The sequence below is a fragment of the Silurus aristotelis genome, assembly GCF_946808225.1.
Source record: "Silurus aristotelis genome assembly, chromosome: 11".
In the NCBI taxonomy this organism is placed as follows: domain Eukaryota; kingdom Metazoa; phylum Chordata; class Actinopteri; order Siluriformes; family Siluridae; genus Silurus; species Silurus aristotelis.
The window spans coordinates 16,290,259-16,304,601 of record NC_139584.1 but is presented as its reverse complement, the minus strand read 5'-3'; the positions used below and the strand labels follow the sequence as shown (position 1 = coordinate 16,304,601).

At 38.1% G+C, this 14,343-nt stretch overlaps 2 protein-coding genes across 3 annotated transcripts in view; one reads left to right on the top strand and one right to left on the bottom strand.

Annotated features, from left to right (window-relative positions):
* Positions 1-589: 589 nt before the first annotated feature.
* On the bottom strand, positions 590-6,709 carry prxl2c (peroxiredoxin like 2C). Its single transcript, XM_083553531.1, has 6 exons — positions 6,115-6,709; positions 3,241-3,309; positions 3,083-3,136; positions 2,901-3,006; positions 1,518-1,652; positions 590-1,263 (listed from the first exon to the last, which is right to left on the bottom strand). Exons 1-6 carry the CDS (start codon positions 6,292-6,294, stop codon positions 1,136-1,138), a joined length of 672 nt encoding a protein of 223 aa, XP_083409657.1. The 5' UTR covers positions 6,295-6,709; the 3' UTR covers positions 590-1,135.
* A 219-nt stretch (positions 6,710-6,928) lies between these two features.
* The window catches only part of fbxl17 (F-box and leucine-rich repeat protein 17), a 241,997-nt gene continuing 234,582 nt past the window's right edge, over positions 6,929-14,343 (top strand). Inside the window, exons 1-5 of one of the 2 annotated variants that reach the window (XM_083554500.1) lie at positions 6,946-7,238; positions 7,556-7,616; positions 8,046-8,797; positions 11,407-11,529; positions 11,732-11,989. In XM_083554500.1, coding sequence (XP_083410626.1) covers positions 8,066-8,797; positions 11,407-11,529; positions 11,732-11,989 — 1,113 coding nt within the window. In that variant the 5' untranslated portion in view covers positions 6,946-7,238; positions 7,556-7,616; positions 8,046-8,065. Of the gene's footprint in view, positions 7,239-7,555; positions 7,617-8,045; positions 8,798-11,406; positions 11,530-11,731; positions 11,990-14,343 lie in introns of both variants that reach the window. The other variant, XM_083554499.1, reaches the window with a different exon arrangement.

Sequence of the window (14,343 nt, the reverse complement as noted above, 5' to 3'; positions counted from 1 at the left end):
TTGACAGCCCTAATATACCCTAATATATATATATATATATATGTGTGTGTGTGTGTGTGAAAATGTAACTCACTATATTGCACAACCAATTAAAGCTTCATTTATGAGTGCATAACAAAAAAAATGCAATTAAACAAGTGGAGAAGCCACAGTCATAAGTGGGTTTTTCTTTATATAAAACACCCTGCAGTCAATAAAATGAAAATTAAAGTTAACAAGTTATTTTTGTGCGACCTGGTACCAAATGATCCAGGCCCAGGTGGTTGGGGACCCCTGCTCTAGCACATGATGCACTAATAATATAAACTATTCAACCTGCAAACAAATGTATAACTCATGCATGCTTTTTTAAACCAGATTTCTACTCTCTCATGATCACTTGAGAGCGATCCTGACATGTCAACCTCTAGTCAAATTACTTTTGGTTACACTATCATGGTGTCACACTGCACCGTCTGTCCACCTTAAGTTCATTTACAAAATGTGCAAAAGGATTTTTTGCATCCTCAAACCATATATGTCCCTGAGAAAAAAAGTCACATACTGTCATTGACACATATATGTTAATTGTGTAATAAAATGTTCAAGGTTTTGCAAATTGAATGTTTTAATCATTCAAAAACAAAGCATATATCTTTCAGACAAAACAACCAGACATATAGGAATGTAAGGTTATATAAATTTGTGCTCTATATACAAGCAGGAAGAAGTCCTGCTGAAATTCATAGTCTTTCATAGTGTCTTTCATCCATGCAATTGTACAACCCATATACTGTTTATTATTTTAATGCCATTTGATTGCCTGTGCTTCGTTTAAAGTGATTTGTGATGTAGTGTATATATTATATCTTACATCACAAATCACTTCAAATGATTTAAAAATTTAGGCTGAAGTACAAATATGTATTGAATATGTTTACCACAAAAATCATAAACAATTTTTTGTATCTCTCAGCATCAACCTGCAGTGCCAGTTAAGTTTTGGATTTTGAAAATGTTACAGGCTTCAGATGATGCCAGATTATTCTGATCGGATCTCAGTAGATATCCTGTTATGTCACCTTTATGAACATGTTGCAACAAAAAGAGGTGCCGTTTACAACTCTGTGTAAAAGCTGAGTGCAAACAAAAGCGCTCATATGTCAATAATCCTGGAGTGTCTGTTAAAGTCAACCACCTGCATTCCAGCCAGCTGAAGCAACCCATTGATGGGCATATGGTTAAATCGATTCATATCAAAATGTGCCAAATGGAGGTTGGGGCCTGCAAAAAAGATGAGATGGAATGATCTCAAAGAATCATTGGCAGCATCTGTTGAAATTTACTGTTGAGATTTTAAAGCTATGAAATATAACTTCATACTTTATACTGTACAGCACCTTTTTTTCTATTATACATTGTATAGTATATTTTTTGTATTTTACATATGGCACTGTATGTTTACATATCTTATATTGCTCTTTGTGTTACAAACTAATTTGAGTTGCAAATACTTTTTCAAAATATTAGTTGATCACCTGGGCCAATAATAAGTGCTCCCCCTTGCTGGAGAGGATCTCCTTGGAAATCAAAGACAGGACTAGTCATGGCACGCCACATGCTCTTTATATTGCCAACAAGCATGCTGGATTTCACATGTGGGCTTTGAGAGTCTGCGAGAAATCAGATACCAGAAGTCACTAATTCAGGCACATTTAAATTAGACATTCTTAAAACATGTCTAAGAAAAAGTTACGTAAACTAAGTATGAAATTATTTGGAAGACATTTTGAAAAAAATATATGTTTTTGCTTTTTTGTTTTCTCGTTATCGTGACTTAATTTTCCAGTGATCTCGAAATAACAGAAGTTGTTTTCTCGTTATCACGACTCAGGGTCCCTATAATCTCTTCGAATATAAAGTTGCACAACTGACAGCCTCTTTTTCAAGTGTCGGACACTTATATGTATGTGGTCGATCACTGACAGACACAGAGCTATTTCAGTTTGAATCCCTGATCAAAGTAAAAGCGAATGCGATGCTGCTGCCTCTAGAACATGCTCTTATGCCAAATACACAGAAAAATGAAGTACTGATCACGAGGTAACAATGTTATGATAACGAGAATACAACTTTTGTTATTTTGCGATCATGAGAAAATTAAATCGTGATAACAAGAAAACAACTTTTGGTATGTTGAAATCACCAGAAAACTACTTTTGTTATGGCGAGAAAATTAAGACATGATTACAAGAAAACAAGAAAAAAAAATATATATAAAAAATGCATGGCCTCTTAGGACTTCTGTAGAATCCTAACCATCCATAGCTGTTAACAAAATACACAAACACATGTTCTTACAATGAAATGTCTGTAATGATGTACATTTGATGGGTGAAAGATCATTAAAGTATTTTGAAAAGGCATTTCTAGAAAGCTACTTGTATCCTATAGTTTGTACTGTGCCCTGCTTCACTGTATTAACATTAACAGTAACTGTGCCTGAGGGAAACAAGTTAATTCAGTGAAGATTTCTAAGAGATTTTTCTAGTAGGATCAGTCAGTTTACTGCTCAAAAAGGCCTGAAGTTTACAACCTGTCAGTTGGGTTCTGTGTCTTTAAGGCCAATGGAAGTGAGCTGACTGGATAATGTTAGCTAGCTCAAGTATGGGGGAAGGCCTTTCTCTGCCTGTCGTTCTGTGTTAAGCTGTCCAAACAATGTGTACTTGGGTCTTTTTTTTAGGCTAATGATACATCTCTGCCATAGACAGCTGTGGCTGTGAATGATAAAAACTGGACATCTAGGCTTCCAGGATTTTTTATCTGCCTCAAAAAACAAAAGCTCTTGTGTCTTTACAGACAAATCTGTATGTTATATCTGTAATCTTAATGATTTAGCAGGAAAGGTTCTTTTTTTTTACCTTTTCCCTCATAGATCTCCCCTCTTGTCATTCCAAGTTTCTTATAAATATGTTGCTCTGGATCAACATAAATTTCATGTTGATAACCTGTCAGTGAGCAGAAAGCCTACAAGAAACATCTGAAAATGAGCAACATTGATTTATTCAGACACATAACATTCCAAACTGTTTTTGTGATTTACCTCTATATGGGAATAGCTTGACTGTCCAATAACAACAAGCCGAACATCAGCATCCTACAGAAGCAGAGAGACATGTATCCATGAACCATCTATCTTTATTGGATCATAAATCCAAAGCATGCGTAAAATATTAGGAATTGCTGATGTATTGCACTCACCAATAACATTTCTTGTGGTATTTTGCTTAAGTCTTCAACATATTCCTGACATGTGTAGCACAAGAAATTCTGTCAAAACAAAGCAATTGGTAAAAACTCCCTTTCAATGAAATACCACAAACCTCTTTCACACACTTCCCTCAGGATGTATGGAGTATGTCTCATTGAAAAGTGTGAGTTTTCAATAATTAAGTGAATAGAGAAGGAATTTCAGAAAATAAATGCCAGCATCACACATGACCTTTTAGAGTTAATAACTTAAAAGGTGTATACTGTCAAACCTCCAGCCTTTAATGATGAATGTTTTTTCCTATTTATTATAGGGCTTTAATGAAGTCCTCAAGTAACTCATCTAATTTAGTACAGGAGCACTGCATTTCCCATATTACTGACGCACCATCCGCTAAACTCTGGAGTGCCCTGGACAGTGAATTCAGAAGAGGCTGCAGAATAAAAAATGGAGGAATGGGGAGAAAACAGAGAGGGGTGAGGAAAAGATTCATATGGAAGCCTGTTTCCGCCACATTAAATAAAAAGTTTGTCTAATTCCGACTTTTTTTTTCGAAACACCCAAGTTTGAAGCTGTTAGTGTATGATAGATAGATAGATAGACAGATAGACAGACAGACAGACAGACAGACAGATAGATAGAACTTTATTGTCATTGCATAGTACAGGTACGCAGCTATGAAATGCAGTTTGGCATCTACCAGAAGTGCAAAAAGACAAGTGCAGATAAATATGTAGTATATGTACAGCATGTATTATATATACACGTATATATGTAAACATATGTACAATGATTAAATATAAAGGCTATAACAGTGCAGAGTTGTGTGCACATTGTTGAAAATGCATGGCCTCAAGGCCTCTTTTGCTTCATCTCTCTTTTTCCATTAATTTGTTAATTTTTCTTAAAAGGAAACAAATTACTTGTTTATTTTAAGAGACCTGTCTTATTTTCTCTATATATTTGGTATTGATATTTAATTTTTGGAATAATCGGTAGAATTCTCGATTTCTAAAATAATCAATAACAACAGCCCCGATTTATTATTCAATTTACTGCAACAGTATATCAAACAACAATAAATGTACATTCACAGTCCACTTTTACAGGAGCACCAGGACACCTGCACATGTGGCAGAGACACAGTACATAAAAACATGCAGATACAGATACTTCAGTTAATGCCCACGTCAGTTATCAGAACAGATGAAAATGTATAAAGCATGGTTGTTGGTGCCAGATGTGCTGGTCTGAGTGTTTTAGAAACTGCTGATCTCCTGGGAATTTCACACACAGCAGTCTTTAGAATTTGCACAAACAAAAAAACACTGTGTGTGCACAGAGTTTGCAGGCTGAAACAGAACAGACCAGAAGAGAATAAACTGACAGAAAGTCTATAATAACTCAGATTGTTATATTATTATTATACTAATTATTATATATATCTTTTTTTTTATAGTAATCCTTATAACCATGAAATGCACAAAAGCATTTCAGAACACATTAAACCTTGAGGTGGATGAACTACAACAGAATACCACATTGGGTTCCATCTGAGATTATTATGGGCACAGACTCACAAAAAAATCGAGTGTAAAAAGACAGAAAGAAGATTTTTTTCAAATATTCACATGTCCAGTTTGAGTCTGTGCCCATAAAAGCTCTATATTCCTGTTTTTGTGACAGGAGTGAAACCCAATGTGCTTTTTACTGTTGTAGAGGTGCTTTTCCGCATACCGCAATTGTAAATATTGATTACTTTAACCAAATAAATCAATTTGAACCAAACTGGCAACCTTCCTTTGATCTCTTGTATCAACAAAGTGTTTCCACCCAAAGAAACATCGTCACTCAATGTTTTTTATCTGCTGTACCATTCTGTGTAGATTCCAGAGGCTGTTGTGTGTGAAAATTCCCAGATCAGCTTTTGCTTTAAATACTCAAACCAGCCCAGTCAACGATCAGGCCACATTCAGAGATTTTTCACCTATGACTTCTGCAATGTTTCCTCTAAATACTAACAGCAACATGGTAATACTTATAAATACTTATAAAAAAAATGCAATGTTCACCTTGTTACACCTTGTTTAATTAATGACTGAACCCATGTTTGGAAGCAGACCAGTTCCAAAATAAGATAGGAAAGTTGATCAAAGGTCAACAATCAGTAAAAAATGACTTTTTAATTTTTTTATTTTTAGAAAAGTGACACGAAGTCTGTGTGAAGTTTACTAGGTTACAAGTAATAAAATATATATTTTTTTATATAATGTTTTGTGTCACTTTATCAGTCTTACAGAATGCCTTGACATATATGATTGTTTTTGTTATATTTATTTATATGGTTTTTTTTTTTAACCTCCTGGCTCATAATCTCAGGATAGTGAGATGGTAATCATCTATCTGTTTGGACTGCAGTGAAGAGACTGTAAAGTGTGGGGAATTCGACCCCCCCCCCCTCTAAAAACAAAAACAAACAAACAAACAAACAAAAAACTCATCACAAAATCAATCTAAAAACAATCATTCTTTTAAAATACAAACAAAGTTTGATGAAAGTGTTTTAAGCTTTTAAGTGTAGCACATGAGGAAAGTGTGATGCTATAACCTCTAATAATTAGTGTTCACAATGCCTGCACAGTTATGCCATATCTGATATGTATATACAATGTTTTATGTTCTGCTTCTGTTTCCTGAGTCCCTCACTGCACATTTCAGTGTATTACCAAGTGCTAATGAACTTTTGTGAGTTACAATGCAACCGATTATAACGACTTTAGGAAGCTTGTGCATTGTAACTAACACTTGCTTTAAAAATAGCAACGATCTCTAAATGAAAGCAAACAGAACAAGGTTTATCTTACCCTCACAAAAATAATGATAGCTCTGTGGTTTTGATATAAACTCTTAAAAGGTATGCAAACACCGCGGTGATCGTAGACAGGGCAATCCTCTACCTCGGAAAGGGAAACAGCAGATGTGGCGGAACAAGTTGAAGGGAAAGAGCTGCAGATTTGCTGCGTTATTGGCAAACCGGTGGCCATTTTTCCCTCTGTGCAGAGCAGTTTCCCAGAGAAGAGCGCCAAGCCTGGGCTATTTTTAGTATTTTTTCAGGAGAGACGCCCAGCATCGGCGAGACCAGAGCATAGTGAGTATGTGTATGTGTATGTGTGTGTGTGTGTGTGTGTGTGTGTGTGTTTAAAATCCCTTATTAAAAAAAAGCATTACAGTGAAAGTTCACAATGTGCATCAGACATATGCATACGCACAAGACACTGGACCAGCTCATGGTGCACTGCCTTACTCCCGAATAAATAAATAAATAAATAAGTCTATCTATCTATCTATCTATCTATCTATCTATCTATCTATCTATCTATCTATCTATCTATCTATCTATCTATCTATCTATCTATCTATCTATCTATCTATCTATCTATCTATCTATCTATCTATCTAACTAACTAACTAACTAACTAACTAACTAAGGCACACACACACACACGTCACTTTTGATCCTTGTATTTATTAAACCACGTGTCACATTTGCACTGCAACTCGCACTTTACAAAAACAGACCGGTCTAAGTTTATTTGCTGATGAGAGAATCATTGACAGCTCGTTCCACCAATTAAACGGAGATCAACTTTCGTTAGCCGGGGCTGGACTTCCTGTGTTGTGTCCATCCCGGAAGTGTTTCCAAACTGCAAAGCAAATAACGCAGGGTGTGCAAAACCCTGGCGCTCCCTGCGCTCGTGCACTACTATGCAAGTGTAGAAATGTCATCTACGCGCCCTATGTAGTGCACTACAGGAGCAATTTGGATTTCGGCCCGAAGTAGCGAGTTGACACACCGTTAAGGCAGTTTTACGTGTGTTACCGAGAGCGCTGTTTGCGGTTTCGTTAAAAGCCCGTGTGTTTTGCCTGGTCTGTGTATGTGGAGTATGAGAGCGCGGGACGGAGGTGCTCCGACTCGCGGAAGCTGCTGGTGAGGGAATAGTTTGTCCTTTATTTTATCATCGATATTTTGCTAACAAACTAGCTCCCAGTCTCTCCTTGCAGCGTATAGGGTTTCCCAGTTGTAACATTAGCTTGCTGTGCTATCAACGACAACATAAAACTGACTTGCACAAAGTCACGCAGAATGAACACTCACAGCTGTTTAAACTGAGAACCACAATCCTCTGGGCTTCCAAATAACGCTGTATAACCCGAAAACTCAGATTTCAACTCGATAGTAAAACATGCACACTGTCAGTCATACTGTTTACATCGATCTAAACTGGGATCTGGTCTGTTTTCCAGATCCAGTCAGGGGGATCTGTAACGATCAGCTGTAGCAGGACACATGCACCCTTTAATACAGGTCAAATACATTTCCCTATTCACGTAATAAAAATAATAAAAAACCTTTATGAGCTTAATTTCTAAAGTCTAATTGATGCTGTCATTCAATACTAACTACTAAGTGTATGATTAGTGAGTTGATGTATTATAGATGTGCTGCCTGCTTCCTACAGGTCTGACACAATCTCTAGTTTCCTGATATTGTATTACTTATTGTTTGGGATGATCTAGTATGAGTTTGTCCAGAAATATTATTTCGCACAAAACAATGGAGTGATTCAGAAAGGTATAGCGTTGAATATATCTAGCTAGTTATTCTGGTTATTTTAACGTGACTCTATGTTTACATTTCGTTTTCATTGTTGTGTAAGTCTTCTTTTTTTTTATTGCTTTGCAACTGAGTTATGGCTCTGTTTTTATTTATTTATTTTTTACTCATCACTTTTAGAGCCAGTGTGAGTCATCTATATGGGCCATCTTCTCTCAACAAATGGCCTCCGCTTGAAGAAGAGACCACAGACTCTGCACAGGAAGAAGAAGAGGAGGAGCTGCTTTCTCCGGGGCCCGTGCATGCTTTGCTTCTACATCCGCGGCAGCAGCAGCGGCGGCAGCAGCAGCATCAGCGACGGCTGTTTCGAAACCGAGTGCCATTCTGACTCCAGACTGGCCAAGTTGAACTCGCCTGAGGACTGCGCCAAATTCCTCCTGTCGCCTGCCGAGTTGGCAGTGTGGGAGTGCCAGGGCCGGAGCCTGCTCTCCTCTGTGCCAGCCAGGCTTATTGGACCACCAGCACTCTTCTGCACTGACTACTCGGATATGGTGTGCAAGCGAAAGAATGGTGAGCCACAGCCGTTGGCTCCATGCAAGCAGCCACGCTGCTGCACTTCCCAGGAAACAACTGAGAGTGAAGGCGAGAAAAACGCAAACCAGTCCCTCCTGCCCCAGCTCTGCTCACTGCCTTCCTCCTCCTCCTCTTCTTCCTCTTCCCCCTACACAGAGGAGCAGGAGAGCTCAGTAGTGGGGCTTCAAGTGGGCTCAGGGCACAACCTAAGCAACGACAAGACTCCTGATATCTCATCTTCCTCTTCCTCTTCCTCCTCATGCCTTCTCACCTACAGTAGTGTGGCAGAGGAGGGCAAGAGTGCTGACATCACAGACACGTCCCAAATCAACCACCTACCCTCGTCCATACTTCTCAAGGTCTGTACGTTTGGTTTGGCAGGTTTCAGCAATCTTCGTTTATCCTTCCAGGGTTTTCAATACTGAAACAATAGTTACAGTGAGGAAAATAAGTATTTGAACACCCTGCTATTTTGCAAGTTCTCCCACTTAGAAATCATGGAGGGGTCTGAAATTGTCATCGTAGGTGCATGTCCACTGTGAGAGACATAATCTAAAAAAAAAAATCCAGAAATCACAATGTATTATTTTTAAACTATTTATTTGTATGATACAGCTGCAAATAAGTATTTGAACACCTGTCTATCAGCTAGAATTCTGACCCTCAAAGACCTGTTAGTCTGCCTTTAAAATGTCCACCTCCACTACATTTATTATCCTAAATTACATGCACCTGTTCGAGGTCGTTAGCTGCGTAAAGACACCTGTCCACCCCATACAATCAGTAAGAATCCAACTACTAACATGGCCAAGACCAAAGAGCTGTCCAAAGACACTAGAGACAAAATTGTACACCTCCACAAGGCTGGAAAGGGCTACGGGGAAATTGCCAAGCAGCTTGGTGAAAAAAGGTCCACTGTTGGAGCAATCATTAGAAAATTGAAGAAGCTAAACATGACTGTCAATCTCCCTCGGACTGGGGCTCCATGCAAGATCTCACCTTGTGGGGTCTCAATGATCCTAAGGAAGGTGAGAAATCAGCCCAGAACTACACGGGAGGAGCTGGTCAATGACCTGAAAATAGCTGGGACCACCGTTTCCAAGGTTACTGTTGGTAATACACTAAGACGTCATGGTTTGAAATCATGCATGGCACGGAAGGTCCCCCTGCTTAAACCAGCACGTGTCCAGGCACGTCTTAAGTTTGTCAATGACCATTTGGATGATCCAGAGGAGTCATGGGAGAAAGTCATGTGGTCAGATAAAACCAAAATAGAACATTTGGGTCATAATTCCACTAAACGTGTTTGGAGGAAGAAGAATGATGTGTACCATCCCAAGAACACCATCCCTACTGTGAAGCATGGGGGTGGTAGCATCATGCTTTGGGGGTGTTTTTCTGCACATGGGACGGGGCGACTGCACTGTATTAAGGAGAGGATGACCGGGGCCATGTATTGCAATATTTTGGGAAACAACCTCCTTCCCTCAGTTAGAGTATTGAAGATGGGTCGAGGCTGGGTCTTCCAACATGACAATGACCTGAAGCACACAGCCAGGATAACCACGGAGTGGCTCTGTAAGAAGCATATCAAGGTTCTGGCGTGGCCTAGCCAGTCTCCAGACCTAAACCCAATAGAGAATCTTTGGAGGGAGCTCAAACTCTGTGTTTCTTAGCGACAGGCCAGAAACCTGACTGATCTAGAGAAGATCTGTATGGAGGAGTGGGCCAAAATCCCTCCTGCAGTGTGTGCAAACCTGGTGAAAAACTACAGGAAACGTTTGACCTCTGTAATTGCAAACAAAGGCTACTGTACCAAATATTAACATTGACTTTCTCAGGTGTTCAAATACTTATTTGCAGCTGTATCATACAAATCAATAGTTAAAAAAATCATATTGTGATTTCTGGATTTTTTTTTTAGATTATGTCTCTCACAGTGGACATGCACCTACGATGACAATTTCAGACCCCTCCATGATTTCTAAGTGGGAGAACTTGCAAAATGGCAGGGTGTTCAAATACTTATTTTCTTCACTGTATGTCATTAAATAACATCTTAAATAACACCTTCACTTCTCTGTCAAGTCTTTTGAAAGTCTGCATTTTGTTATTTTTTTATTCGAAACAATGCTTGGTTTAGTTTTGGTTACAGCAGGAGACTATAGAAAAGATTTGTACAACTAATCTTTATTGACAAATAAATATCATCTGGAGTTATTTCTGCTGGTCCATCGATGGAAGATGATCTATGGTGTAAATAGTTTGTAAAAATGACTGACACGGTGCGTTTGGACAGCGCTAGAGGGATAATAATTTACAATGCCCCGTCTCTGTATGTCAAATCAGCCCAGTCTGAATAAGTCTATTAGCAAATCTGTTTACTATTCCTCTGGTAAAGCTTAATTAGAAAACTGTAACTTTGAATAAAATCCTGATGCAATTGATTGTCCTCTCCGAAATATCACTAACATTTCCATTCATTTGTTGTATAAGGATACCTGCACTTCTTGGAATTACTAGATTTGATCATTTATAATGTCATTATGGTGTCTTGTATATTATTCTTCTACCTTTTAAGAACAAAAAGTAAAACAGTCTTTAATTTCTAGCCATAACGTCTGTCTGTCTGTCTGTCTGTCTGTCTGTCTGTCTGTCTGTCTGTCTGTCTGTCTGTCTGTCTGTCTGTCTGTCTGTTTTTTTATCGTAACTGAACTTCAGAGTCAGTATTATTCAAATTGGATGCTTTTGACAGTGCCTGTGTGCTTAGTTTTTAGGTTGTTCAATTAAAATGTTAGACTGTTTCTTGGAAGAAACATTATGGAGCATTATGATGATGTTCAATGACGCATTGATTTTCCAGGTTTAATGTGTATTAGAGTACAGAACTCACGGAACTGCTACACTCTGCCCCCTGTGTTCTGCCATTTAAAACCAATAGTATAACTGTGCAACTTTTCTTTTTTAGGTTTTCTCTCACTTGTCAGTGAAGGAGCGTTGTCTTAGTGCCTCCCTGGTCTGCAAGTATTGGCGTGACCTCTGCTTAGACTTCCAGTTCTGGAAGCGAATTGATCTCAGCGGCCTGAGACAAGTTAGTGTTGAACCTAACATTTTTTATTAGATATTTTATCTAATTATGGTGTCTTATATATTGTAAATTGTTATCTGAATTTATAAGACTCTTTCTAGTGGTAACTAATTGCTTGGCAAATTAAGGACAGTGACGCTGATCTTTGTGACAGTGACCTTTGCTATTGGTACATATTTTTTTGCATGCCTTGTTTGATTTGCAGGTGAGAGATGACCTCCTCGTAAAGATCGCTTCCTGGAAACAGAACGTGATGGAGCTGAACATTTCAGACTGTCGGAACGTTGAGGACTATGGTGTATGCACTCTAGCCTCTCAGTGTCCTGGTCTGCTGAAATACACCGCCTACCGCTGCAAACAGCTCAGTGATGCATCTCTCTGTGCTGTGGCCTGGCACTGCCCTCTGCTGCAGAAAGTGCATGTGGGAAACCAGGACAAACTGAGCGACAATGCCCTCAAACAGGTCTGAACGAGACATTCGTTATCATAAAAGTGAAAGGTTTCTAGTCATCCTGGTCACTGAATTGTCAATAGTAAAGGTTTTTTGTGACATGTAGGTTTAATTAAAACACTTAAATACAATGTGATACCTAATAATAATATAAGGTCTATTCTTAGTGTTTATTTGGATTTGTATGTCTTGATTTGACTAAAAGGGCAATAGCCTGATGAACTAATATGCTAAAATGAAAGAAAAGACAGTTATCGTTTCAGATTGTCTTCAGGTTTCTTATCTGGAAAACAAGAATTGTTCCTATCCTGTTTTTTATGCTTATTCCGATATGTATGTGATTTTAGCCTCCCCTAAGGTGCGATCTGTGGTCAGGGCTTATTCTTATATATCCACTGCAAATGTACAGTACAGACCAAAAGTTTGGACACACCTTCTCATTCAAAGAGTTTTCTTTATTTTCATGACTATGAAAATTGTAGATTCACACTGAAGGCATCAAAACTATGAATTAACACGTGGATTTATATATGGAATTATATACATAACAAAAAAGTGTGAAACAACTGAAAAATGTCATTCTAGGTTCTTCAAAGTAGCCACCTTTTGCTTTGATTACTGCTTTGCACACTCTTGGCATTCTCTTGATGAGCTTCAAGAGGGTTGAACCTCGATTGGGTTCAGGTCCGGTGACTGTGGAGGCCAGGTCATCTGGCGCAGCACCCCATCACTCTCCTTCTTGGTCAAATAGCCCTTGATGCCTTCAGTGTGAGACTACAATTTTCATAGTCATGAAAATAAAGAAAACTCTTTGAATGAGAAGGTGTGTCCAAACTTTTGGTCTGTACTGTAATATATATTACGGTACACAAAATTCATGGTTCGGTACGTATCTCGGTCTTTAAGTCACGGTTCGGTTCGATGGCGGTACGGTCAGGGAGAAGAAATGCAAAACATAAAATCGTTTATTTAAGCAGTTCATTAATACAGATATACCCAATGTATATTGTAGCAATTTTGTGCATGCGCAAAACCCAATCTGAGTTTTACAGCGAACTGCAAATCGTATTTCGGTGGGCTACAAATCTTATAAAGAGTGAGTGGCGCTAACTCTAGTTTTTATTTTTTTTAATTTATTTTATTTTATTTTAATTTTGTATTTTTTTTTTTTATAAATACCCCTGGCATTGTTGTGTATGTTTTCAAGTTTATTAATATAGTAAAAATGTGACGATGTGCCTAAAGTGCGAGGCAGAAACTAAACAAACTTGCGGTCCACCACAATTTATGTTTATTTATGTTCCTCGTGTTCACTGGACCGAAAGCCCTGTACCGAAACGGTCTTGTACGATTACGTGTACCGTTACACCCCTAATATTTATCCCAAGTTAATGTTCTCAACCTTCCTAATGTTATCATTGCTTCACTCCAGACCAGAAATTCAGATTAAAATTTTATTTGTCACATACACATTTATACAGAGTACAACATGTAGTGAAATGCTTTTTTAGGATCTGTCCAAATTGTAAACATGAAAAGAAATATAAAATAATGATAACAAATAGAGAGTAAAAAAAAAAAAAAAACTTTTTTTTTAATTAAAGTATTAAAAAAAGTATATTAAAATATCTGACTAAGTATGAATAAAATAAATAAATATATATATCTATACACACACACACACACACACACTAGCAAAAAAGTCTATATATGTGTGTGTGTGTATATATATATATAGATAGATAGATAGATAGATAGATAGATAGATAGATAGATAGATAGATAGATAGATAGATAGATAGAGAGAGATCTTTTTCTTCTTCTTCATCTTCCGGCTTCACCCATTAGGGGTCGCCACAGCGGATCATCCGTCTCCGTACCCCCCTGTCCTCTACATCTGCCTCTTTCAAACCAACTACCTGCATGTCTTCCTTCACCACATCCATAAACCTCCTCCTTGGGCTTCCTCTTCTCCTCTTTCCTGGTGGCTCCATCCTCAGCATTCTCCTACTGATATACCCCATGTCTCTCCTCTGCACATTTCCAAACCATCTCAATCTCGCCTCTCTCACCTTGTCTACAAACGTCCTACATGCGCTGTCCCTCTAATAAACTCGTTTCTAATCCTGTCCATTCTTGTCACCACAGCCCTATAAACTTTCCCTTTCACTCTTGCAGATATGCTTCTATCACAAATCACTCCTGCTATCACTCTTCTCCACCCACTTCACCCTGCCTGCACTCTTTTCATTACTTCTCTAACACACTCTCCATTACTTTGCACTGTTGACCCCATGTACCTCAACTCCTCCACCTTCTCCACCTCTATATATATATATATATATATATATATATATATATATATA

Coding starts and splice junctions, on each gene's coding strand:
- prxl2c (XM_083553531.1), bottom strand. CDS start 6,294: ATGGCCACCGGTTTGCCAATAACGCAGCAAATCTGCAGCTCTTTCCCT. Junction 3,007..3,082: donor CAAGCTATTCCCATATAGAG/GTAAATCACAAA, acceptor TGTTTCTTGTAG/GCTTTCTGCTCACTGACAGG. Junction 1,653..2,900: donor GGAGATCTATGAGGGAAAAG/GTAAAAAAAAAG, acceptor GATTTCTCGCAG/ACTCTCAAAGCCCACATGTG.